At 56.0% G+C, this 25,208-nt stretch overlaps 2 protein-coding genes across 2 annotated transcripts in view; one reads left to right on the top strand and one right to left on the bottom strand.

Moving 5' to 3' along the window:
* Positions 1-25,208, bottom strand: part of XRCC2 (X-ray repair cross complementing 2) — an 813,538-nt gene that overhangs the window by 683,499 nt on the left and 104,831 nt on the right. The window lies entirely within an intron of this gene.
* EN2 (engrailed homeobox 2) lies at positions 21,074-24,261 on the top strand. Its single transcript, XM_049785300.1, has 2 exons — positions 21,074-21,699; positions 23,808-24,261. The coding sequence occupies exons 1-2, from the start codon at positions 21,081-21,083 to the stop codon at positions 24,122-24,124; spliced, it is 936 nt and encodes a 311-aa protein (XP_049641257.1). The 5' UTR covers positions 21,074-21,080; the 3' UTR covers positions 24,125-24,261.

Here is a 25,208-nt window from a genome sequence, read left to right as displayed (position 1 = left end):
TAGTCACAGAGAACAGACAGACAGAATAGATAGGTTTCCCCTGGTCCCAGCCTCTCAACTCCAAGCCTGGGACTCAAACATGAAAACCTTTCTCAAGGGAATTTGTACTCTGATCAGCCCTCTCTGAGATAGTGTATCCGGGGTTGTGGAGAGGAAGGCCAGGAAGGGCTGGAGCCTCTTTGGGGCTTGATCGAGCAGGCTAGGAAATCACTTCTTAATGAGGAAACTCTCTGCCAAGATGTACCAGCCTTAGCAGCACCCATTGCAGCTGGGTTAAATACAATTTTGAAGATGAAACCAAATACTGCCTTTATTTTACCTGGTTAATCAAAATGGAATTATGGAGGACATCTTCCTGAGTCAACCGAAATGTGCGGTCCAGAGAAATATTTAGAAATGGGCTAACCAGGCCTGAAGGTGAGTGGAGCTGAGCCCTTGTCCTGCAACTATGCCCAGCCTGGGGTGGGGGTGGGTGGGGGCCACTGTCTCTAGCTGTGGGATGCGACAGACATTCCAAAGCCACCTCCACTGCAACCCCACCATATGTGGAATCAAAAAGGCAGCTGGTTGTGGTGCTTCCCCCAAAACAAACAAACAAACAAAAATTCCTGCATCTCCTTCATGTGTGGTTTCCTGGAGGGGAGAAGGGAGCCTTTATAACTATGGAGTTGATTTAGCCTCACTGGGAGGGTGGCCAAGGGTTGCAGGTGGGTGGTTGGGGGACCAGTAGGCAAAGGGCAACCTCTGTCCTCGCTTCCAAGGCCTTTCTGAGTACAAATGCTAATCAAATGCTTTTGAGGTTCTGGCCCTGCGCTGGTTCCGCAGCTCAGACCCTCCCAGGTCTGGTGGAGGGAGGAAAGAATCAGGCTGGATCCAGAATCCTGCCTGGGGAGGGGCAGACCAGGCCTTGAGCTTTCAGCTGCTCTTTTTTGTTTTGTTTTGTTTCTTGGGTCGCACCGGCAGCGCTCGGGGGTTACTCCTGGCTCAATGCTCAGACATGGCTCCTGGCAGGCACGGGGGACCACATGGGTTGCTGGGATGTAAACCGCCATCTGTCTTGGATTGGCCGCTTGCAAGACAAATGCCTTACTGCTGTGCTCTCTCTCCAGCCCCTAGATATGCAGGAGTTTGGTGAACAAGTGAGGGTAGAGGGTCATTTTCAGGTGCTTAACTGCATCTTAAGCAGAGAGTGCTTCCAACCTTATTGTGAACACACACATTGCTTGCCTTCTCTGTCTGTCTCTCTCTGTATCTCTGTCTCTGTCTCTAGCTATCTATCTATCGATCGATTGATCGATAGATCTATAGATCTATCTCTCTCGTTGCTCCTCTCCTGATTCTAATTGCCCCATTTGGGCTGCTGGGTGGAGGGTGTTTTTGTTCACCGTCCTTGGCCTGTTAGGAACCTGGGCCAAGCTGATTGTCCTTGCACCAAAGCAACACCAGAGGGCAAGAGGTGGTAACAAACCCTCTTCCTGAACCACTCTTGGTAAGGCAAAATGTCAGCTTTCAAGATCATGCATTCATAATTCCACCTTATCAGCCTTATCACCTACCTAGGCACAAACAAACAGCCCCTTTAAATACACAAGGCCAGGAAAACGGTTCTTTGTCCATAGAAAAGCTCCGAGAAGGCTGGAGCTGGCGAGCATCCCATAATTCAACTTCCCTTGCAGATATTTTGGCCTAATCCTATCTCTCCTGTCTTGAAAAAGGTTCCTCAGGCCTGACAAAAACCCAGCTTTGTTCTTGGAGGGAGGCTGGGTTACCTGCCTGCAAGGCACAGGGTCCTGGAGCCCCTGTAGACGCTCAGGGTGGGGCTTGGCTTGGTGCTGGGGCCCCCTGAGCCAGGCTGCTCAGCCAGACAGAAAGCAAACGAAATCACTCAAGGGAACCTTGCTGGAGACAAAACACATTCGATTTCCGGACTCCGAGGGCTCCCTCGACAAGGATTTGCTTTTGCAGGGACACAATAAACAAATTAAAGGCTCAAAACGGAGCTCCCCTTTGCTCCCCAGCTTCGCATGTCTTTTCTTTATCCAGGCAATGGGAATAGCGAGAATAAAACGAGAGACAATAACAAGGGGCTTTTGAAAATAAACCTGCTGGGCAGTTCCTCCAGCAGGGGTCTGGAAGTGGCACTTCACCCTCACAGGCAGCCCCTAGCACCCTCACTTGTCCCCAGAAGTTGGGTCTGAACGGTGTGTGTCAGATGAGGCACTGCTCTGGGGGATCTCAGGGCTCATCCACCCCACACCCTCAACGCTGGTATCTTTTCTCTTTGCAATGTCGTGAACTTGGAGCTTTCAGACCCAGCGTTGGGATCCCCCAGACAATAGGTCAGCACAGTGGTTTCTGCTCCAAGGCGCTAAGCCTCTCTCCCCCACTCACACAAGCTCCTGCTGACCAGCCACACAAAGCTGCCTGTCTTCACAGATGGGCCTGCAGTGAGGGTGGGGATCACAGAGGGGAGGACAGGAACCCGGCTCTGGTTCTTGGGGACACAGCCAGCTCAGGGTTTTCTGCTCAGGGCTGGGGTGTGGGGTAGGGCTGCACTGTGACTATAGGCACCTCCCCCAAACCACTTGGAGGCCGTTCTTCTGGAAGTTTCCCACCTCCAGTGGCCAGCGGCGGTTGACAGGGACGGCTCATCTGGCTCAGGGCCAAGGGCAAACAAGGGGCAACCAAGGGCTTGAGTAGAGGACAGCCTGAGGTTGGAAGAGAGGCCTCCCCAGGTGTCCCAAGGCTAGCACAGCTGTCAGGCTAGCCCAAAGGGAGAAAGGACCCTGGGCTGAGGGCCTTTCTGAGTATGGGGGACCCTGGAACTGGACTGAAGATGGAAGCATGAGGGAGGCCCTGCAGGCTCGTCACTCAGCAGCAGCGTGAGGTTTGGAAGGAGTCATCAAGCTCTGAGGGACCGACTCCGTCCCTGGGGGACTGGGCTGGGAGCCTGCTGGAGCTCCTAGGTGAAGGAACCTCCTACATGAAGCCCTGGAGGTGAGGGAGGTTGGGTGCTGGGCAGCCTGGTGAGGGATGCCCCAATTTCTGGCTGTGTTCTACACATGGTCTGGGAGGAAGATGGACACAACACTAGGCCTGGGAAGGAGCCTCTTGGCTGCATGTAGAAGTACACTCAGATACTCACACTTGGATATTCATAGAGTCACTTTCATACATACTCAGAATTCACACTCATACACACTCACAGACTCACAGACACACAGCTGCTCACAATCATAACAACTCAGAGGCTCACATTCACACACCCAGATGTACGCAGATATATATTCCAACACTGACACTTGTGCAACATACTCAGAAGTGCACGCATTGACCATGTCTGCCCCCGTGCCCCCCCATTCTGCTGTGAGCTCACTACCACCAACACCCCCAGAGAGAGCAGAGTCTGGGCAGCCCGCTCACTGGTGACACACCTCAGCTTCCCTCTGTTCCCCGGAAGGAGGGAGTGATGCAGATTTGCAGTGAGCATCCCGCCTGGGAGACTCCAAGAAGAGGGTGGGAGCAGCGCTGGGTCTGGCCAGAGCTCATCAGGTCAGAATGACTGTGTGTGTGTGTGTGTGTGTGTGTGTGTGTGTGTGTGTGTGTGTGTGTGCGCGCTCGCGCACGTGTGCGTACTAGGCCTGGCCCATCACTGCCTTTGCTCTAAAACAGACAGACCCCTGCTGCCCACCTGCTGTGTCTGTATCTGCCACCCTATCTCACTGCCTTGCCTGAGACACACCAGCCTGTTTGGAGGTTTGGGGTTGGGGGTCACAACACTGAGCAGTGAGGGTGGGTGGTTCCCAGGCAGCCCCTGGGTCTTTCCCTCCCACACCCCCATATTCACCCCCAGAATATTCACCCTCAGCAGCACTCATGTCCTCCCTCAGCACTGGGGGACACAGAGACCTATCCCCTGAGCTCATGTGCCCCTGGGGTGTCTGATCCATGCTGCGCAGCAGCTGCCCTGTTCCCCCCACCACCACCATTGCCCTCCCTGTGAAGGGCACTCAGAGCCTTCGTCAAAGTCTGGGCTGCAGCTCCAAAAGGGAATGGACATGGACGTGGGAGGTCCCCACCTCCTGCATCCCTGCTAGGCCGCACCTGCATGGCACAGATTGCACGCTCTTCACCGATACCCACCATGGGGACAGGGGTCAGGCCCTGTGATAGGGCTGAGGGTATAGTGGCGGGATCAAGACAGGACCCTGGGGGGGCTGTCAGCCACAGCTCCTTCATCACTCCATCACTCCCTCCTGGGAGGGGAGGGGGACAGTGGAGGGTGGGAGAGGAGGGGAGGGGCAGGATGGGGAAGAGGGCAGGAGAGGGTGAGAGGGTAGGAGAGGGACCCACTGTCTAAGGGTGTGGGAGGAGAGGGAGAGGGCAGGGCAGGGGTGAGGCCTTTGGAAGCAGTTGGGGTTCTGTAGTCCTCCTAGACCTCCCTCTCCTCCATGTCCCAGAAGGGACAGCTCTGGCCACCGGGCCTCCGTAGTCCCCTCCGGGAGGGTCCCAGGCTATCTGGGGGGCCTTGACCGAATTCGGGTCACACTCAGACTCACACGCCGGCCACTCTTGCACACTCAAAAGCACTCACACACACTTATATGCACTCGGGGGCCCTCGCAAATCATCTGAAGCTGTGGCAGAGAGTGGGGGCAGCTCTCAGGGCTGGTTAGTGTAGGCAGCTGTGGCGTGTACCTGTGTTTTTGTAGGAGCTATGAATGTGCACGTGACACGAGTGAGCATGAACGTGTGTCAGCAGAAATGCATGGAGGCTGCACAAGTGTGAGCAGGGATGCAGCTGGGGTGTGAGCATGAGTGTGAAACATGAGTCTTCCCAAATGTCAGCACAAGTATGTGCTTCTAGGAATGTTTGCACGCGTGTGTGCCTAGAGGATGAATTGCATGCGTGAAGCTGACTGCACATGAATGTGAGTTTGTGTGCGTGTACAGATGCAGAGTCTGAGTCTGAGAGTAGGAGATGAGCAGGGCCCTGTGTGCCATTCACCTGACGCCCTGGGTGGTAGAAAGGCGGCTTTATGCGAAGGCGGGAGAGAGTGGCACAAAGAGCTTGTCATGGGCCGGAGAGATGGCATGAAGGTAAGGCGTTTGCCTTGCATGCAGAAGGATGGTGGTTCGAATTCCGGCATCCCATAGGGTCCCCCGAGACTGCCAGGAGCGATTTCTGAGTGTAGAGCCAGGAATAACCTGAGTGCTGCCGGGTGTGACCCAGAAACAAACAAAAACAAAGGAGCCTGTCACTACCAAGGGATCGAGGTACAGCTGCTCTGGATGCCAAGCAGGGTGTTTGGGAGTGGGGTAGGGGATTCAGGAGGCCTGGGCCCTTTGCTGGAGGAGGGTGTGTCCTAGTGTGAGATTGCTGCGGAAAGGGCCCAGGGCTAGGTGTTCAGAGCTGAGGCCCTAGAGGCTTGGCTCCCATCAGAGGTCCTGTCTAGACCCACATGCCCTCTACCCTGTGTGGTATGGTGCCACAGCGTTGCCTAAGCAGGCTGAGAAGCTGCTGGCAGCTTATGATCAAGGGACCTAGCGTAGGTCAAGGGACCTGGGGCCCTGAGGCAGGTCACTCATGAGAGTGGGTCCCATAAAGTCTCAGAGAGACTGACAGTCTATTTCTCTCCAATTCTCCAGCCCACACTCTGTGTTCTTGTCCCCAGCACATCACCTCCTGGGTCTCTGCTTACACAATTCATCTTCAGCCCTGCCATCAGAGCCCCCAGATGAATGCCTCGTGCCCCATTTTGAGGCAAGAAACAGGCGCACCCCAATCCACCACAGACCCCTGCTAGGTACAGAGGAGGCTCCTGGGGTTTGGGAAAGTGGGACCTGGTCAGGGGAACCACATGTGAGAAGAAGCCTGTCCCAGCTTCTGTCTCTGAAAGCGTTACAGTGTGTGTCCATATCCCATGCAATCATAGATAGTCATGGGCATGTATAGGCAGATGTACCATTGATGCAAACATGGTTATAGACATATGCATGGCATACATGTACGCATACGTGTATGGACATGGACACACCTTTAAATGTTTACATGTGCACAAGCAAGCACATGCATGCATATACATGTGTCCATAAGGCATGGTGATACATGCATACATACATGCATAGAAAGGATGCCAAGCCCGAAGGCAGAGATAGGAGGGAGCGTCTGAGCCAGGACACCTCCCAAAAGGAGACCAGCCTTGCCCCAGGCCCCTTAGCCTTTTCTCTTTTCTCTCACCCCTGGGCACCCGAGAAATGCAGCTTCACCAAGGGCAGCCACGCACCTTCCCAGCTGGGCAGTGGGCCCTAGGGCCAAGGAGGTCATCCCATGTTCCAGCCCCACCTGCCTTCCCCAGTGCGGCCCTTTCTGCAGGTCTGCAGCACCTATGTGAGCCAATAGACTACCCAGAAGGGCCCTGCACCCAAGATGGGAAGTTAATTAAATTTAAGGCTGCAGGTGATGTCAGACAAATTAGGTCTCTGATTCATCAATTTCGGTTCCCAAACCTTGATTCTAAGTTGACTTCGGGTGCCTTCCCGGGGTCTGACTGCAGATGTGGGCTGACAGTGAGAGAGGGAGCGGGCAGGGGCTCACCTCCAGGAACTAGGTCAGGCCCAAGGCCGGCTCCATACAGCTGAATTATTCAGACCCCTCGCCCTGCTGCTGAAGCAGACAGTGGAACGCTGACTGGAAGGTCACAGCAGCCCAGGAGAAATGCAAATGGCTCTTCCATCCTTTTAATTGTCAGAGTCTGACTGAGCCCCTTGTTGGGAAGGAAATGGGGCAGGTCCCCTCCCCTTGGGGCTCCTGCTTAGCAGTGGTGGCAAGAGGGTCTCAGGGTGCTGAGATCCCACAGAGGCAGAACCAGAGCCTGGCTGCTAGGGGATTATCGTGGCTGTTTGGGAAGGAAACTGGGCATAATCATGCAGCTATTTAAAGTCAGGTTCCATCTCAGAGCAGAGTGCCTGGGACTCAGAGTGACTCAGTGAGGAGCAGGGAGAGCCAGGTTCGACTAGAAAATACCTCTGCATGGCCATCTGTGGCCATCAGAGGCTCTCCATCTCAGAAGCCCCCAGAGGTGATAGGATGGCGGGGGCAGGCAGGCATAGAAATTAGGAACACAGCTGAGCAGGACCCTCCCTTTGCACCCTAGCCCCAGGTGCTCCTTTCTTGAACAGGCAGTGTGGGGATGTAAGGTTCCCCAGGAACAGCATGTGAGGCGTCTTCCACTGGAACCCTAATGCACACGCCTCGCTCCTCCCCTCCTAGAACTCAGCAAGGGGCAAGCTCTGAGGACTGAGTGCAGACTCTAGATGTCTCCACCTGACCACTTGCTCTCTGTCAGGCCAGAGATGTTTAAATATTGGTGCATGGATGTGTCCAGAGGAGTCAAGTGTGGGTGTCTGGGGCCGGAATGATCGTACAGCAGGGAGGGCATTTATCTTGCACATGGCCAACCCTGGTTAGATCCCTGGCATCACATATGGTACCCAGAGCATGCCAAGAGCAATTTGTGAGCACAGAGCCAGGAGTAATGCTTGGGTGGTGTGGCCCCAAAACAAAACAAAAAGTTTGTGCTTGAACTTACACTCTCAAGTGAGACAGGCTTGATCTTTGCAGATGGGCCCCACCAGAAGAGGTTCAGACATGTAGAGATTCGGGGAGCATGTGGGTGAGACAGGTCCCCCTGAAATACACTCCTGATCCCTGCAGGCATGGGTCACATAGAAGAGCCCCAAAGAGGCCTCTGTGGTAGGTGATGCTAGGGACAGACTGTTTCCTCGAAACTCCAATGGGGACTCCCATGGCCCCACAAGGTGTATCCTGGAGGTACCAGGCCACACATTGGGGCCTCATGGGGGCCAAGCTCTAATCTGGAGGATCCTGGGGGACCGGTCTGTTTCCTCAGGACAGGACAGGACAAGACAAGGGCCAGGCTGGGCAGGAACTGCTCCCTAGACTCAGAACCCTCCAGTGATTTAAACTGACACAGCACTGGTGATAGCAGTGACCCCCGAGTCTGCCAAGCCCTTTGCATTTCCCTCCAGAAGCCAGAACCACAGGGCAATTCCCCACTATGACAAAATATGCTTCCGGGGAAGATGGGAGAGTTCCTAGTTATCTGGAGTCTGGTGAATTTAGCGGACTCTGAAAGGAAGCAGAAAAGAAGCCCCTCAGTCACAGACCCACAGAGCTACTGAGCCATTGAGCTACTGACTCACAGAGCCATTGAAGCCCTGAGCAGGAGAGTCAGTCATTGAGATAAAGCGTCCCAGAGTCATTGAACCAACTGGGCCATGGTGTTTTCTATGAAGCTGTAGGACTGGTTGTGGTTGCTGAGCCACAGTGTGTAGATGCCCCCAGGAACCAGCAAAAACCAGGACAAGGGGATTAACCTGGAGCTCCCAAAAGGAAGCAGTTTGGTCCAACCCCCAACCTGAGTCGAGCAGTGAGAGCTGCCTCAGAGCCCACCCCAGAGGCAGGATGTGCTGCCTAGGCCCAGCTTTGGGTGCCATCTGAGGAGAAGGGAGGGTGTTGGGCACTGAATGAAGCCTGCCACCTTGGAACTTGGAAGTCTAATGTGGCTGAATTAAGGAATGAACGAGGAGCTGCTCCTATCACAGCACAGGGGCCTCCCAGCTCAAGGGCGCTCACAGGGCATTTCCCCTACACACACGTCCGTCCCTCCCTGCTGTTCCTCCTGGCTGCTCCCTGCCAGGGCATCCAGGCTTTGGTCCCCTCTTTGGCATCAGAACACTCATGTTCTGCGCTCAAGAACCACGTGGTTGTGCCCAATGTGTGATCTCTAGGCCTGTGGACCGGGGGCTCTGCCAGGTCTCCATGCCTGCATCTGCTGGGTCCATGGTTCTGGCTGCCATTGGCTGCCCTTTCCACCCTCCCTGAGCCTGTGGTGCCCTGCAGCTCCTTGGAGCCTGGGAGACAGGCCAGCCCAGAGCGGGGCTCAGTCACAGGGTGCCTGGCTTCCCCAGAGCTGGACGTCAACCTGGATCCAAAGTAGAGCTGGGAGAAGCCACAGCAGCTCCCACAGCACCCCCACTGTTGCAGAACAACCCTTGATGGGGTTGATGATGGAGGGATGGAGGATGAGGTCTTTCTCCTCCAGCTCGGACCACATGTCTGCCACCCTGTTCAGCCGGCGGTTCTGAGGTTAATGCGCCGGGTATAAAGCTAAGAGGCAGTCAGGCTTCTGAAGGTAACAGCTTTATTCCGTGCATAATGCTGAAGCCAAAAGCCTCAGAATTGGCCCCTGGAAAAAGCCCCAGCCTTCCACAGACCCTTGCTTTTATACATCATAATTAGGTACCACTCTAGGGTGGGAGCAGAATCAGGTACCACTCTAGGGTGGGAGCAGAATCAGGTACCACCGTATGGTGGGAGCAGAATGCCAGGTCACACCCTAGGGTAGGGCACAATCATCGATCAGGGTAGGGTCAGTAACATAATAATCCCATGGAAATGTTTACATACACAACACCCCACATTACTGGCCCCGGTCATGGTGGTGGCAGAGAAATGCTCCCTTGCCAGGTGACAGAAGCAGGGGGCCTGGACATGGCCCCCCACCCCCCAGCACCAGACTAGGCTCTCTGGTGGGTCTGCATCGTGAGTCCTACCTTTGAGTTGTTTGCACTTCAAATTCCATTTGTAATTTGTCTAAATAATCTCCAGTTCTTTAATCTTTTTTGTTTTATGTTTTGTTTTGTTTTGTTTGGATTTGGAGTCATACCCAACTGTGCCCAGGGGTTACTACTGGCTCTACACTCAGAAATCACTTCTGGCAGGCTTGGGAGGCAAGACCTTCCAGTAGCTCTTGGGGTCCCAAACTTCCACATGTAGTTACCAAACCTCCTCCAGTCCTCTTTATGAAAACAGCTACTGGTTTGGCAAGAAACCGAAAGTATGGGGGCCGGAGAGATAGCATGGAGGTAAGGCGTTTGCCTTTCATGCAGGAGGTCATCGGTTTGAATCCCGGCGCCCCATATGGTCCCCCGTGCCTGCCAGGAGCAATTTCTGAGCCTGGAGCCAGGAATAACCTCTGAGCACTGCCGGGTGTGACCCAAAAACCACAAAAAAAAAAAAAAAAAAGAAACCGAAAGTATGAAACCAACTCTCAAGGCAAGCATTAGCCAGTAGAGTACAATTTCCAGGTGACCCAGATGTTGGGTGATCATGAAAATATGGGATGCTGGGGTTCAAACCTACAAGGCAAATGCCCTCCCCACTGTGCTATCATTCCAGCACCTCTTTAATTTTTTTTTTAATTTTTTTGATTTTTGGGTCACACCTAACAGTGCTCAGGGGTTACTCCTGGCTCAGGAATCACTCCTGTGGGTTCAGGAGACCATATGGGATGCCGGGGATCAACTCCTGGTGGTGTTAGAGAGAACATGTGTGGGGCCAAGCGAGCTGGGCCTCCCCTTTGTGCTACCCCCCACCCCCCAGCTAACGCCCTTGCTGTAGAAATGGTTTGATTTCTGGCTCCCATGGAAAAGAGAGTGTGATGACACAGAGCCACATCCCTGAAGGGATTGTTGTTATCTGTGACACCTCGAATAAAAAAGGGGCTCTGAACCCCCAGCCTGGAGCCCCAGTGAGGAGCCAGTTGAAGTCACATGTGAAGGACCTGGCTGTGGGGAGGACGGGCCAGCCACACTGTGTGGACATGAATTACTGTCCCACACTGTGCAGGGCTGGGAATGTGGAACCCATAAACCCTCCACCTAGTGCCAGCCTGGCTTGGGCACCTCACTGCCCACCTTCCAGGAGCTCAGAGACAGTGTTCCAAACATAGGACAGAGCAGCAAAGCCTGCACATTAGAACTTGGCCATGGTGGAGGCAGAGTCTAGCAACCTCAGGGAACATGGGGGGAAAGTAGGGTAGGGACAGCATATAGGGCAAGTATAACACAGGTATTGCACCGATATAGTATAGATAGATACAGCACATGTATAATACAGGTATAATAAAGATATAAGAGCAGTCGGGCACAGATAGAATATGCATATAATACAGTCTCGTTACTGGTAGAATATCAATAATGCAGGTCCTGTCCAGGGACAGCCTAGGTGCAGATCAGGTGCAGTGGATGCTGAGCTGGTCTAACATTGTACAAGGATGTGTGTATTACGTGAAAAATGAACATTGGAGGCAAGGTAGAACTAAAGGTTAAATGGAATACACTTACGACCAGGTGAGAGGGACAAATGAATGAATGTGCTTAGGACCAGTATGACATCCTGATGTCTGTGTCATCTATGTAGTGTCAGATTTCAGCACACCACAGCCAACACCTCTGTGGGAATCTCTAGCCTTCTCGGGTGTGAAGGTGATGTGACATGTGTGATCCCTATTAACCTCCACTGGTCTCCAGGGAAGATCCAGCTAATCTGGCTGTCAAGGGTGAATCTTGCCTTTTCCTCTTTCTGTTTCCCTCTTCTGTTTCTCCTTCGGAGGACCAGAAGGGAGCAATTCAATTCAATTCAATTCAATCCAAGGATCTTGAATATTTGCAAGACCCTCCAGTAGCTCTTGGGGTCCTAAACATGGTAACATGTAGTTACCAAACCTCCTCCAGTCCTCTTTATGAAAACAGCTACTGGTTTGGCAAGAAACGGAAAGTATGAAACCAACTCTCAAGGCAAGCATTAGCCAGTAGAGTACAACTTCCAGGTGACCCAGATGTTGGGTGATCATGAAAATATTTTTCAACCTGCTATCTCAAACTTCCATGAATTCAAGGTTATTGCATTCAAAGCAATGTGGGGAGGGTGTTCCTCAGCAGGGAAATGCAACTCCAATAACAGACAATAAAATATAAATTTTTGGAATTGGAAAACACATCTGTAATAAAATCATAATTTGCCTGCAATAGCACAATGGTAGTGTCAGAGAATCAATGAATTTGGAGAAAGATCTTAGAAAACAGTGTTAGAGTGATAGTACAGAATAAAGAAAATTTGCCTTGCATGAGAACAATGAAGGCTCAACCCCTGGCACCTCATATGGTCCCACCAGCACCACCAGGAGTGACCTCTGAGCATATCACTGGGTGTGTCCCCCCTCAACCCCCGAAAAGAAAGATCAGTGCTGGAGCAATAGTACAGTGGGGAGGGCATTTGCCTTGAACAAGCCAACCCAGATTCAGTCTTTGATATCTCATATGTTCCCCTGAGCCCACCAGGGGTGATTCCTGACTGCAGAGCCACCCCCAAAAAAGACTTTTCCAAATTTCACAGAACTAACAGCCCAGTAGAAATCCAGCAAATGTGATGGAAAAGTAGCATAGAAATCCACTAAGCTGGAGCCGGAGAGATAGCATGGAGGTAAGGCGTTTGCCTTTCATGCAGAAGGTCATCAGTTCAAATCCCTGCGTCCCATATGGTCCCCCGTGCCTGCCAGGAGCAATTTCTGAGCATGGAGCCAGGAGTAACCCCTGAGCACTGCCGGGTTTGACCCAAAAACCACACACACACACACAAAAAGAAATCCACTAAGCTCAATAAACACAGACAACACAGAAGGCTTACCTCGCAAAAAGACATTTTAGTAGATCCTCAAATAATGACTTGTGAAATATAACAATTTTCACTAATTTCCTTTACCAAAGTATTTTTCTATAATTCCATTAGCCATTTAGTTATAACAAGCAATAGAAATGAATTATTTTGTGTCTGCCAGAGGTTAGGGTTAGGGGGTGAGTGGGAAACTGGGGACACAGGTGGAGGAAAAGTCACACCGGTGGTGGGTTTAGAGTTGGGGGACCACATGGGGCAGGTGTAGGTAGGAAGTGAAGGGAGAAGATTACACATGGCAGGTGTGAGTAGGACATGGAGGAGGTGACCATATGTGGACCCCAGGAGTAAAACCCCACAGTTGTGCAAGTGAGCGCTAGGACATGGACAACATGAATGGCTGCTGGTCAAGAGTGGGGGAGAGAGAGGCCTCCAGAGATGGGTGCAGACAAGTTCCTGACTATTAGGACAGAGGCCTGGAGGAGGAGGAGAATGAGAGAAGCCAGTGTGACACACAGCAGCCAGAGAGGACTGGGCAGCAGTCTTCCTGTTACTGAGAGACCAGTAGTCAATCTACTATGAGAGGTCATGCATTCATTCTGGCATGGGACAGCCTAAGTTCAAGCCCAAAATGGATGGGGAGGCCCTGGGATAGCATAGTAGGTGCCTCCTCCCACCATCCCCTGACAGAAAGACAGAAACAGTGGAGACCCCAGGGCCAGTGGAGGGAAAAGAGGTCTGGGCCAAGTGCCCAGCCTGGGATACCTCTTGGTGGAATCAATGCATACCTCAGGGCCTTCATTCTCAGCAGCAGCAGCAGCAGCAGCAGCAGCAGCAGCAGCAGCAGCAGCAGCAGCAGCAGCAGCAGCAGCAGCAGCAGCAGCAAAGCCCTGGAGAGTGTCCTGCACTGGCCAAAGATGGGGCTTAGAAGCAGGATCCCCTGTGGGTCCCCCTCCCTGAGTCCCAGGCACCAGCTGGCAGTCTCAGAGTGGGGAGGGGTCCCTATCTGTATGTTTCCCAACTTGGGCTTATTAAAAAGTGTGGGGGACCCCTCTCCACTTCAGTGACTACCCCCTGGGGTGGTGGAGGATGAGAGGGGTCACTGAGCCACAATCCCTCCCGACCTCTGACCTCTTCCCCCTCTCTTTAAGCCTCTTCCCTGCCCCCAGGACCGCAGGCTCCCGCCCCTCACCGGAAAGCTGTGGAATGGGGCAGGCGGGAAACCGGGGAGACACTTTGAGGGCACAGTCTGAATCTGTGGGAAGTGACCGCCGCAGACACCCACCCACTCCAGGGGGAAGAGGAAGGACGCAGCGATGTTCTCCGGAGCGGGTGGACCCGCGCTATCCTCCAGGACTATACGGGAATCCAGCTGGTGCGGGGCAGAGGGTCCTGGGGTCCTAGGGATCGGGCAGGTGGCAGCCCCAAGCCCACCCTTTCCGGACCCCGTGTCTTTGAAGCGGCCCCAGCCTGGCCGGCTCCTCTTTGTCTCTAGGCGCTCACTGCGCGGCTCACTGGACCTCATCTGAGGACAGGGCGGGCGCCTTCTCTGATCTGTGAGCTGCAAGGCTCCCTCCGTGCGCAAATCCGCGCCCCCCACACCGCGCTGCGCCCCCAACTCGGCTTTGGCCGTGGGATCGCTAGCCAGCGGGGCCCGGAGCGTTTGCTCAGGGCCCGGCACAGACAAGTGCGCGTCCAGCCAGGGTGTAGCCGCTTGGCGCCCGCTAGCGCCCGGGGCCCCGCAAGTTCCTAGGGTCGTCGCAAGGGCCCTGCTCGAGGGGCTTACGGGGGAGCGAGGAGAAAACCGAGCCTGGCGCGAGCGGTGGCACCCCCGACCCAACCGACAGCTGTGCTGCTACAGGGGCTGCAGTTCACAGCGGGGGGAAGAAGAGGCGTTCCCAGGGCAGGAAGAGGCCAAGTTACACTCGAGCGAGCAAAGGCCCGAGCTCCTCGCAAGACCTCTGTGCCTCTGGGGCCCCTCCTGCTCCTCCACTGGGTCCCCCGCGCCCATCTGCACCTCGCAATAAGGCAAAGTCCAGTGTACAGTGTCCCCATCTTGGCTTTGGACAGGGAGGCTGATGCGGAGGGCTTCCTAACCGCCTCTAAGTCCTCTCTGGGTGATGCCGGACTCAGGGAGCCCCCCCACCTGTTTCTGCACCCAAGTTTGTGCTTGGGGAAATAGCAGGAGGTCAGCCTGGGAACCCTGCTATGGGAGAGTTTGCTGGGCAGAAGCTACTGGTGGTGGAGAAGGCCCAGCTCCTATGCCTTTCAGATTCTTCCAGATTCTGCTCCACGCTGCAAGGCAGCCAGGTTTTCTTCTGGAGATGGACGGAACATTTCACAGAACAGCTGGACTCACAGGAGCAGAGCCTCCTTCGTGGGGGGACGGCCCCCTTTGCCCCTTTGCTCTAAACCTCTCCGCCTGGAGATGGCCATCTTCCCAGGGGAGTGTGGGGTGACCAGCAGTTAATGTGCTCTGGCTGTTGTGTCTTTGTACATTGCCTGGAATGAGACACACCAACTTCATAACATAAACACTCCACCGCAGGGACCCCACCTGCATCCCGATGAAGATGGGGTTCTGGGAGGACAGGTGGGGGAGAGAGAACTCAGTAGGGGCTTGAACTCAGTGCCCCAAATTGGCATTTGGGGGGATGCTGGGATTGGGTCTGAACCCTCTGCAGGACTCAGGCAAATGCTGGGGGGCAGTTGTCTACAGCCCATGGAGATCTCAGAGCCCAGGTCCCCACAGACAGTGATGGTGTCTTGAGAACCCCAGAACCTTTTTGGTGGGGGTCACACCTGACACTCAGAAATTACTCCAGGCAGGCCAGGGGGAGCCTATGGGATGCTGAGGTTCAAACCGCTGTCCTGAGTTGGCTACATGCGAGGCAAATGCCCTACCGTTGTGCTATCTCTCCGGCCCCAAGAACCCCAGAACCTTCTAAGAGGGTTCCCTTATTGCATTATTATGCTAAGAGCCCATTGTGGTGAACTTCCTGGAATGAACAAATAATTCCATCTGGAGAAACCCACAAATTTAGTTCTATTCTTCTCTGTCCAAGTGTGCATCTTAATATATTTATTTGGTTAAAGAATCAGTTCTTGGGGGCCGGAGAGATAGCATGGAGGTAAGGCGTTTGCTTTTCATGCAGGAGGTCATCGGTTCGAATCCCGGCACCCCATATAGTCCCCCGTGCCTGCCAGGAGCAATTTCTGAGCCTGGAGCCAGGAATAAACGCTGAACACTGCCGGGTGTGACCCAACCCCCCCCCCACACACACACAAAAGAATCAGTTCTTGACTCACTGGAACTTACATTTAAAAAAAATCAACCCTTTATCTGTGTGAGATTTTGATGCTCCCCATATCCCTGACTGCCCTCGAAGTGTCTGTTGTTGATAATGTTGAGGTGATAGTTAAGACCTTTGTTTCCTGATCTGAATCCCAGGCTAAGGAGTCCCTTATTTTCATTAATCATGAGTGGTTGGGTTGGGTCCCAGTTTGGGGTTACACCGGACAGTGCTTAGGGGTTAACTCCTGGCTCTGCGCTCAGGCTCTCACTCCTGACAGACTCCAGGAATCATATGGGATGCTGGGATTTGAACTGGGATTTGCGTCCTATATTGGCTGAATGCAAGGCAAGTGCCTTACTGCTGTGCTATCACTCTGGGCCCCCATCAGTTTGTTTCTATTTAACATCTGAACTTACCTAAAATGTTCAAACACTGAACTTCTGCCAACAGACTTAGGGTGCTGAGGACCTTGCTACTATTCATGGGAGACCCCAACCTTCTCCAAGCTGGAAGAATCCAATTTAGACGTTTCCCTGCATCAAGGGGATAGCTCTAGACCCCTGTGTGTGTATGTGTGTGTGTGTGTGTGGGGGGGGGAATTGCTGAACCCCTTCCTTCACACCACAGACACTTTGGTGCAAACATACCCCCACTTCCCAGCCTGGTCCAGGGACCTTGGGCCTCCTCTTCAGGTCTGGGAAAGATGCTCCTCAGATGCTGTAACAGCCCTGGGAGTGTGTGCACCTCTGACCAGCACCCAGCATTGCTGACAGAATGGGAGGTGCTCACAGCATCCTGGCCAGGCTTCCCAGGTGAGGCAGCCAACCAAGGCCCCCTGACACTGAGCCTCCCACTTCTGTGGGGTAAAGAATGCAGGCCCCCCCAGTGGACAGGATCACAATCCAGAGCTCTCTGGCTGTAATGAGGGGTCCCAGCAGCCTGTGGGCAAGCTGGAGAGGAGAGAAGGGGAGATCCCGCTCCAGCAAGCTGTCCTTCAAGAAAGGCAGCCATCTCCTAACCCCAAAGGAAGGGTCAGTCTCTTTGGTAAACCTGGAGAGAGGTGCCCTCTACCCCCCACTGACTCTGTGGCCATTTTTAGAAAGGGTTACCCCTGTTCCCTAGACAGAAGGTTTGGGTCCATCTCCATCCTGCTCCCGGCAATTTGGTGCCCCACCTGCTCCCCTGGGCCTGGGCCAGTCTGATGGGCCCTGGGGCAGGAGGGATGATAGGGTTGGATGGGGCCCAGGTACCCCACATGCCAGTCTTGCTGAACCCAGGCCTCATGTCTGTAACCCCTTCCTTCCTTCTTTCCCTGGTAGAGCACTGACCCAGACCTTCATATTCAATGCGTATGTGCCACGACCCAGAGCTTGAACAGACACCGACTCCCCAGCGCCAGCCTTTGGGACTTGGGGTCTTTGTCCGCTGGCTGGGTCAGGTTTGGGGACTGCGCCGGGAGCTTCCCTCGCTGCCTAGTTCCCTGGCGGACCAGGACCTGCTGGATTCCAGACTGGGCTCACTGGAGACGGTCCTCTCCGGAGCGGGATAGGGTGGGCTCTGTGGCCAGGCTCGGACCGGAACTCCCGCTTGCACCGTGTTGGTTTTTCTCGAAGATCCGCAAGGTCCCCGGAGACGCGTGGGGAACTGGGGCCGCCCCGGAAAGTCATATCCCCTGCCTTAGATTTGGAGCCAACGCGCGCCGAACAGTCACAGGCCCAGGGCCCGAAACCGCTCGCCAGCTACTCTCCGGCCCAGCCGCTTCTCAGGAAGCGTGAGCCTCATTTCTCCGGGAGCGGCATCCAGGCGGTGGTCACCAGCGTTCTCCGCTCGGCAGTGACGAGCGCTGAAGCTGGCCGGCCAGAGGGCGTAGCGGGGCCGGGAGTGCCGAGGCAGGAGCGCACGGGCCGGGCACAGCCGCACAGTACGCGCAAGGCGGGCAGGCGCTGGATCTCCGGGGCAGGGAGGTTGGGGAACGTGCCCAGCTCTCGGCGGGACCCTTCAGCCCCGGATCAACTTCTGTAGCGTCTGGAGTCTCCCTCAGGGCTGGCTCCTCTCTCGGCGCTGGTGCACAGTCCCCAAATTCTGCCCGTCCCGCATTAGCCCCGGGACCCACCGTCGTCTCTAATTATTTTCATGTGCTCTTCTCCCCTTTCTACCCACCTGGCCCTCGGTCTGCGCAAACCCATAGCCTTAGGCCCTGGGTGCCCAGGTCCAACAGTGAGCGCTGCGGTTCCTGGACGGGAGTTTTCCCGCTGCGGCTGTTGTGTAGTCCCAAGTCCGAAGCCACATTTTGCGGGGACTCATTTTGTGCAGAAACCTGGAGAGGCAAAGAATCCAGTTCCAGGGGCCTGGTCTTGGAATTAATAGTCCAGACTGTTTCTGAGGTGGAGAGACAGGTGGAAAATCACTCGGAAAGGTTTTCTGGAAGCCAAAAGCTTGGGCCCTGCAGCCTGTTTGCCAGTCTGGTCAGAAAACAGTGGTGGCAGCTCATGCCCAGGCCAGCAGGTCAGTTGCTGCAGGAACACTCCATTCCCTGTGTCACAAGCCCTTCCCACAAATCCCCCAGCCCCAATTTCCTCCGGAGCAGATTTCACTGTTGGGAATCTGTGTAGAGAGACTGGAGGGGTAGATCCCATCAGGCCACACCTGCCTGAGTGAGAGGGGCCCTTTGTGAGGGCAGGAAGAGATGTGCCTCTCCCTTCAGACTGAAAGGGCTGGATTGCCCCGCTGGTCCTAGGACTCAGCCCACCTACCAGTGACCTGATGACTCAGGGCATTTTGTCCTTCCTCCTTTCCGGGGAGCTGAACCCCTTTCAGCTCCTCTTCCCCTGGGCCTGTCTCCTACTCAGTGCAACCTGGCATCTGTGGGTAGCCGATGCCTGGAGCCTGGAACTCTCTTTCCCTTCCTCCCTTTTTCAATCAGGGATGCATTATTATGCCAATACTCCCAAACCCGCAGTTGCCTGTTTGGATGTTTTTCCAAGTCCCATTAGAAAGTCCTTTGCCAGGTAGGGAGTGTGGAGAGATAAAGCAGTTGTACTGAATAGGGTCCCCAGAACACCAAGCCCTGAGCACAGAACCAAGAGTAAGCGCTAAGCATGTCCAGGTTCTGCCCTCAAACTAACCACCACCACCACCACCACCGCTAACAAAATGCATTCAATGGTGCTGGAAGAAGACCAAATTGTGGGTCCAGTGCTTGCCTTGCATGTGGCCAAACTGGTTTCCTTCTCCAGTACTACATAGTGTCCTCCAAGCCCCAACAGGAGGAATTCCTAAGTACAAAGTCAGGAGTAGGCCTTGATTATAGTTGGCTGTGGCCCCCAAACAAAATTAAAGTTATTATTTATTTATTTATTTTTAGTTTTTGGGCCACACCCGGCATTGCTCAGGGGTTACTACTGGCTGTCTGCTCAGAAATAGCTCCTGGCAGGCATGGGGGACCCTATGGGACATTGGGATTCGAACCAACCACCTTTGGTCCTGGATTGGCTGCTTGCAAGGCAAACACGGCTGTGCTATCTCTCTGGGCCCCGATAAAAGTTGTTTTGTGTGATGGACAGACAGGAGGACCAAGGCAGCCCAGGCTGGTGAGTCTGGAGAGCAAACAGGGGGAAGGGCTCACAGAAGGTCAAGGTGGACTTTTCAGTTGAGGGAGCTGCTTAGAAAGGGGTGCAGGAACAAGGAAAGGAGAAGAAGCGAATGGAGGCCCCATTCTCACCACTGAGTCCTGACTCCACCCTCAGTGGGTTTCTGCTTTCTGGAGAAACTAATATCAAGGATTTTAAGATAAATAAAAATGAGGCGAACTGTGAGGGATGGGGTGGGAGGTGCGTAGCCCACTGCTGGAGTGGAGGCCTGGGGGAGGAGGGGAAGTGCTGGCGTGGGGTGGAGGGTCTTTTTCTCTTTGATGGTCCTGAACCTTCTGCTGGATCTAACTCACTCTTCTTTTCACAAATGAAAAATATTCCGAGTTCATCCCGGCTTGCTTCTCCGTGGATTTTCACAGCACCTCCCGGAGTGGAGCAGCGTGGGTCTAAGGAAAGGATGCTCTCTGGGACCCCCGCCGGTTCTGGGATAGGTGCCCGCACGCACGCCACTTGCGGCAGCGGGTCCATCCCGCGCGTCCACTGCGGGTCCCTCGCAAGTGAGAGAATGCCCCTCCTCCCGAGAGCGCCGCGGACTCCAAGCGTCCCTTTGTATCTCGCCGGCTCATTTCATATTATTGATGCATTTTGTGCAAGGAATTGTGGGAGTCTTGCCGACGGTAAACAATATGGAAATGTCAAAAACAGCAATTCCTCGGCGCGCGCCGGCACCTGCACCCCGGGGTGTGCCGGGGGTGGGGTTGGGGGCCGGGGCCTCTGCAGGGCGTCGCCGCCCCCAGATGTGGTCCGCGCCAGCCCCGCGGCCCGGGCAGGGTCGCGCCGAGCGGGGTCCGCATCGGGGTGTCGCGGGTCGGAGCCCGCGGCCGCTTTAAGGGGGGCGGAACGCGCGGCTGTCACCGGCGGCGGCGGGCGCGTCACGTGGGCGCGCGGCGCGCTGGCCATTGGCCCGAGGCACGTGTCCAGGAGCCCGGCCCGCGACGTCACTGGCGGGGCTCGGTTAAAAATAAGAACAAAAATCCCGAGCGCGAGAGTCTCAGCGCGCGCGGAGCGGCCGGGTCCCGAGCCCGCGCCCAGGACGCGGCGGGAGGCCGGCGAGGCGAGGCGAGGCGAGGCGAGGCGAGGCGCGCGCAGACGGCGAGGCGAGGCGAGGCGCGCGGGCGGCCCGGCCCGGCCCTGCCGCCGCCCCCTCCATGCGCCCGGGGCCGCGGGGCTCGGCGGGGGCGCGCGGGGCTCCATGTGCGTGCGGGCGGCGGCGGGCGCCCCGCACCCTCGAGTGCCGAGAGCGCCGCCGCCTGATGCGCCAGCGCCGGCCCCGCGCGGCCCCCGGACGCGGAGCGGACGCCCGGACCCCCGCCGGAGCCCCGTGAGCGTCCGGCGCCCCGCCGGCCCGCGCCCGACCTGGACTCTCGGGGCGCCCGCCGCCACTTTCGGCCTCGAGCGCGCGCGGCTCCGAACGTGGCTGCGCCCGGAGAGCGGCCGGACACTCGGGGCGCGCCCGCCCTGGCCGCGGCCGCCGCGCCGCGGGCCCTCGGAGCGCTAGGCCGGGTCGGGGCGCAGGCCGGCCTCGAAGGCGTCGCGGCCGTCGGCTGAGTGCCGCGGGGCGCCCGCCGAGCGCGCTCGGAACCCGTCGGGCCCAGCATGGAGAAGGATGGCCCGCAGCCCAGCGAAGCGGCGGCGGCCGAGGGGCAGCGGCCGCCGGAGCCCAGCCCCGGGGGCGGCAGCCCGGGAGACGCGGACACCGGTCGCCGGCGAGCTCTGCTGCTCCCCGCGGTGCTCCAGGCGCCGGGCCACCACCAGCACCCTCACCGCGTCACCAACTTCTTCATCGACAATATCCTGCGGCCCGAGTTCGGCCGGCGAAAGGACGCGGGGACGTGCTGCCCGGGCGCTCGGGGCGCCGGCGAAGGCGGCGAGGCGGCGGGCAGCGCGGAGCAGCTCCAGGGCTCGGGCCGGGAACAGCGCTCGAATGTGCCCAGCACGCCGGGACCCGGCGGGCCGCTCGCGGCCGGCACCGGCGACTCTCCGGGCGGCGGGGAAGGCGTCTCCAAGGCGCTGTCGCTGCCGGGCGGCGCCAAGAAGGCCGGCGACCCCGCAGGAGCGCTGGACGGGGCGCTCAAGGCGCGCGGCGCGGGCGCCGGAGATTTGTCCGTGAGCTCCGACTCCGACAGCTCCCAGGCCGGCGCCACCTTGGGCGCGCAGCCGATGCTCTGGCCCGCCTGGGTCTACTGCACGCGCTACTCCGACCGGCCGTCTTCGGGTGAGTCTGGGGCCGCGCGCCGGGCTCGCGGGGGTCGCTGGTGGGGAACTTACGACCCGGGACACCCCCCCCCAGCCCTCACGACACAAAGGGACAGGGCAGAGGACGTGTGCGCGGTAGCTGGGGACATCGGCGGGTGGCCGCGCCGTGCGCAGGGCTCCACTCCGCAGCCGCCGGAGTTTGCCGGGTGGCACCGGCGGCCAGAAGCTGCGCCCAACCCCACCTCAAAGAGCACCCGGCCCGCTCAGACTCAACACTCAGGTCCCCCAGCCCCACGGAAGGCCCCCGCGACCCCGCAAGCCCCAGGTAACGCGGGGAGGAAAGTATGGGTTTCCTGGGGCTCCTGCAGCCTAGGAGGATGGAAGGGAGCGGTCTCCCTGACTCTCTGGAGTTCAGCCCCCATCCTCGCCAGAGGCCGGCCTGCACCCCCTAAAGAGAAAGAGGTAGCCCCGAGGTTTCTGGGGGCTGCCCAGTGGAAAGGGAGCTGGAGCTGGAGCTGGAGAGAGGTTGGAGATCCTTGGGGTGCGCGGAGGCGCGGGCGCTGGCTGCCCCAGTTTTTCCCAAGCACCGGGACAGTCCTTCCAGGCCACTAGAGCCACCGAAGTGGCTGCGACTGGGAACCGCCATTAAGAATAGGCTCCCCGAGTGCCCGTACCGGCTCCCAGTACTCAGCTTTGGGTCCGGGGGTGCGCTACGCGTGCACCATGGTCCGCCCTGGGCCACCTCAGCCGCTTTCCGGCAACCATCCAGGGCATCTCTCCGAGATCGTCCGAATTTCTGCAGCTAAATCTGAAATTTGCGCCATTGTTCTCGCCTCCTCCTTTGTTAATATTTAATTAACACAGTGGCCCACAATGGGCCGGAGGAGCCACGGCTTTGTGTGTCCAGGCGGGAGGAACGACACAGTAGCCCACTCACTCCCGTAGGGGCCAGCTCAGTCCATGACGCCCGTTCTCACAGAGCCCTGCTTCCCAAATAAAATAAAAATTTAAAAAAAGCTCCCTTCCTCTGAAACGGGCCTTTTAGAATACCAGTTCACAGGGGTTAATGGAGAGAGAGAGAGGGAGAGAGGGAGAGAGAGAGAGAGAGAGAGAGAGAGAGAGAGAGAGAGAGAGAGAGAGAGAGAGAGAGAGAGAGAGAGAGAGAGAGAGAGAGAGAGAGAGAGAACAGGCAAGGAGTTTGGGGGGACTCCTGGAGATGCTTCTGGAGAGGGCAGGGTCAGATGTGGGTCCCAAGAAATGCCTCAAATCTGCACAAGCTCAGTCAAAGCCAGAGTGTGGGTTTGCAGGGTCAAAGGGGTCTTTCATGGGGAGCATCAGGCTGGGCCTCCACTTTTCAGCTTTGGGGTCAGGGTGAATGCAGGGTATACAGGGGGAGTCCTGGGTCCACCAGCCCCCAGCTTCTCGAATTTAGCCTCTGAGATGGGTCTAGCAGAGTCACACACACCCAATCCTGACCCAAGTTCCACTTCCTCCCCAACAGTCTGACCGCTTTAGATCCCACCCAAATAGACACCCTAATCCCCAACCTCTCCTTTCCCATCCCTCCCTTGTCATCTTTACTGTCCCCAGTGGCCTCAAAGAACCCTGTGAGGCTCCAAGTGTGACCTCTAAGCAGAGGAGTGCCTTGGGAGGTCAGGAACACTTTGTCCAAGGTCACAAGTTCCCCCTCCCCCCAATCAGGCCTTCCTTGGGGCACCCCAGTCTGGAAGCAGCGGCAACTGAGGACCTGTTCTATGTGGGGAACAGGAAGGTGCCTGGAAAGGTTACTCAGCCAGTCCTGAAAGGAGCAATGAACTTGCGAGGCAGCCAGTGAGTGGAGCAGACTTTCTGGGCTCCCCCAGCTGCTGCATCTGAGTTCCCCCCAAACCCATCCCTCGGTCCAGGTCCAGGTTGCAGTCTACCCCAGAGCCCTCCTAACCCTCTTCCCCCAACCAGGATTGTTCTCCCAAAGTGTACATCCCATTGGGGGCACCCTTTCCAGGGGTCCTGCTTCAACCCCAACCACCCAACAATTCCAGGATAGGATCTAGGGGGAGGGAGCCAGCCCTCAGTCCACAACTCAGCTTGTGCTGCTCTCTCTGCTCTGTCCACTCTGCCCCCCCCCAGGCCCCAGATCCCGTAAACCAAAGAAGAAGAACCCCAACAAAGAAGACAAGAGGCCACGCACAGCCTTCACTGCGGAGCAGCTACAGCGGCTCAAGGCCGAGTTCCAGACCAACAGGTACCTGACTGAGCAGCGGCGCCAAAGCCTGGCCCAGGAGCTCAGCCTCAATGAGTCCCAGATCAAGATCTGGTTCCAGAACAAGCGCGCCAAGATCAAGAAGGCTGCAGGCAGCAAGAACACACTGGCGGTGCACCTCATGGCACAGGGCCTGTACAACCACTCTACGGCCTCCCGGGAGAGCAAGTCCGACAGCGAGTAGGGGCCCATGCTTTAGGGCTGGGGCTGGCTTCAGGGCTCTGCTGTTGATGGGTCCTTATTTCCTTCTTTCCCTTCCTTTCATCTTTCATCTTTTATTTTTGTGTGGAGGGGCTGCTTGAGATTTTCTTTTTTGAAATCCCCGAATCTCCATCTTGGGACGTTGAACACTTTTTGTTTTGTTTTGTTCTTGTTTCTTAATTACATTTCCAATGAAGAAAAAGCTAAAACAACTTGCTAAAGTCCAAAGATTTTTATTGCTGCATTTCACACAACTGTGAATAGAAAAAAAAAAATAGCTCCTACTTGCTCTCTGGATCATGCCACTTAGTGTGTGCTGAGGGCCGTGGAAGGGCCGTATCTCTAGGCACTGCAGTAAAGGGGAGGATCAGCAAGCAGACTGTGGAGTACTCCCAGGAAGTGGCCCCACTTGCTCAGTCTGGCCTGCTCTGCACAGCACTGTCAGCCCCATCTACACCTCTGCACGGCAGACACCAGCACCAATTCTCTTCTCTCTGACCCGCTGAAGGTGAGGGGGTGGACAAGGCTCCTCTTCGGGGGACCACCTGTCTGTGCCCTGCGGGGTGGCCTGGGGATCCTTCTGTGCTGGACCCAGAGACACCCCACTTCAGAGGCTCTCCCAGGACTCTAGGACTAGCCTTTTCCTCCCTCCCTTCCTTCTCTCCTGGTGGCTTTCCACCCTGCCCAGTAGGACCTTTCAGTATGGCCAAGGCAATGTGTGCAGCGACTGGACCACAAAAGGAACTCAGAATCCTCTGGGGGGTGTGAAACTGTGTACATAGACATTTCTAATCCCTTTTTGTCTCTTGTTTTTTTTAATATACATTTTATTTTTTGAAGGTGCGGTACAGTGAATGAAATATATCCAATATATAATTTCAAGTACACAAACACACATATATATCTATATGTATATGTGTATATATATAAGCAGCCCCATCTCTTTGAGTCCACACATCATCATCATCATCTGTCTGTGTGAAAAGACCGGGGTCCACCTGTCCCTCTGTGGCCTGGCCTGAAAGGACTGCGAGGAACTCTCTCTTTGCCTTAAACCTCTTTATTTC

This window comes from Suncus etruscus, chromosome 13, assembly GCF_024139225.1.
Source record: "Suncus etruscus isolate mSunEtr1 chromosome 13, mSunEtr1.pri.cur, whole genome shotgun sequence".
NCBI classification, from domain to species: domain Eukaryota; kingdom Metazoa; phylum Chordata; class Mammalia; order Eulipotyphla; family Soricidae; genus Suncus; species Suncus etruscus.
This window is presented reverse-complemented; position numbering and strand designations above follow the sequence as displayed.

Excerpts from the sequence above, each read along its gene's own strand:
- EN2 (XM_049785300.1), top strand. The coding sequence starts at position 21,081 with ATGGAGAAGGATGGCCCGCAGCCCAGCGAAGCGGCGGCGGCCGAGGGG. Across the intron at positions 21,700-23,807 it reads CTCCGACCGGCCGTCTTCGG|GCCCCAGATCCCGTAAACCA; the intron begins GTGAGTCTGGGG and ends GCCCCCCCCCAG.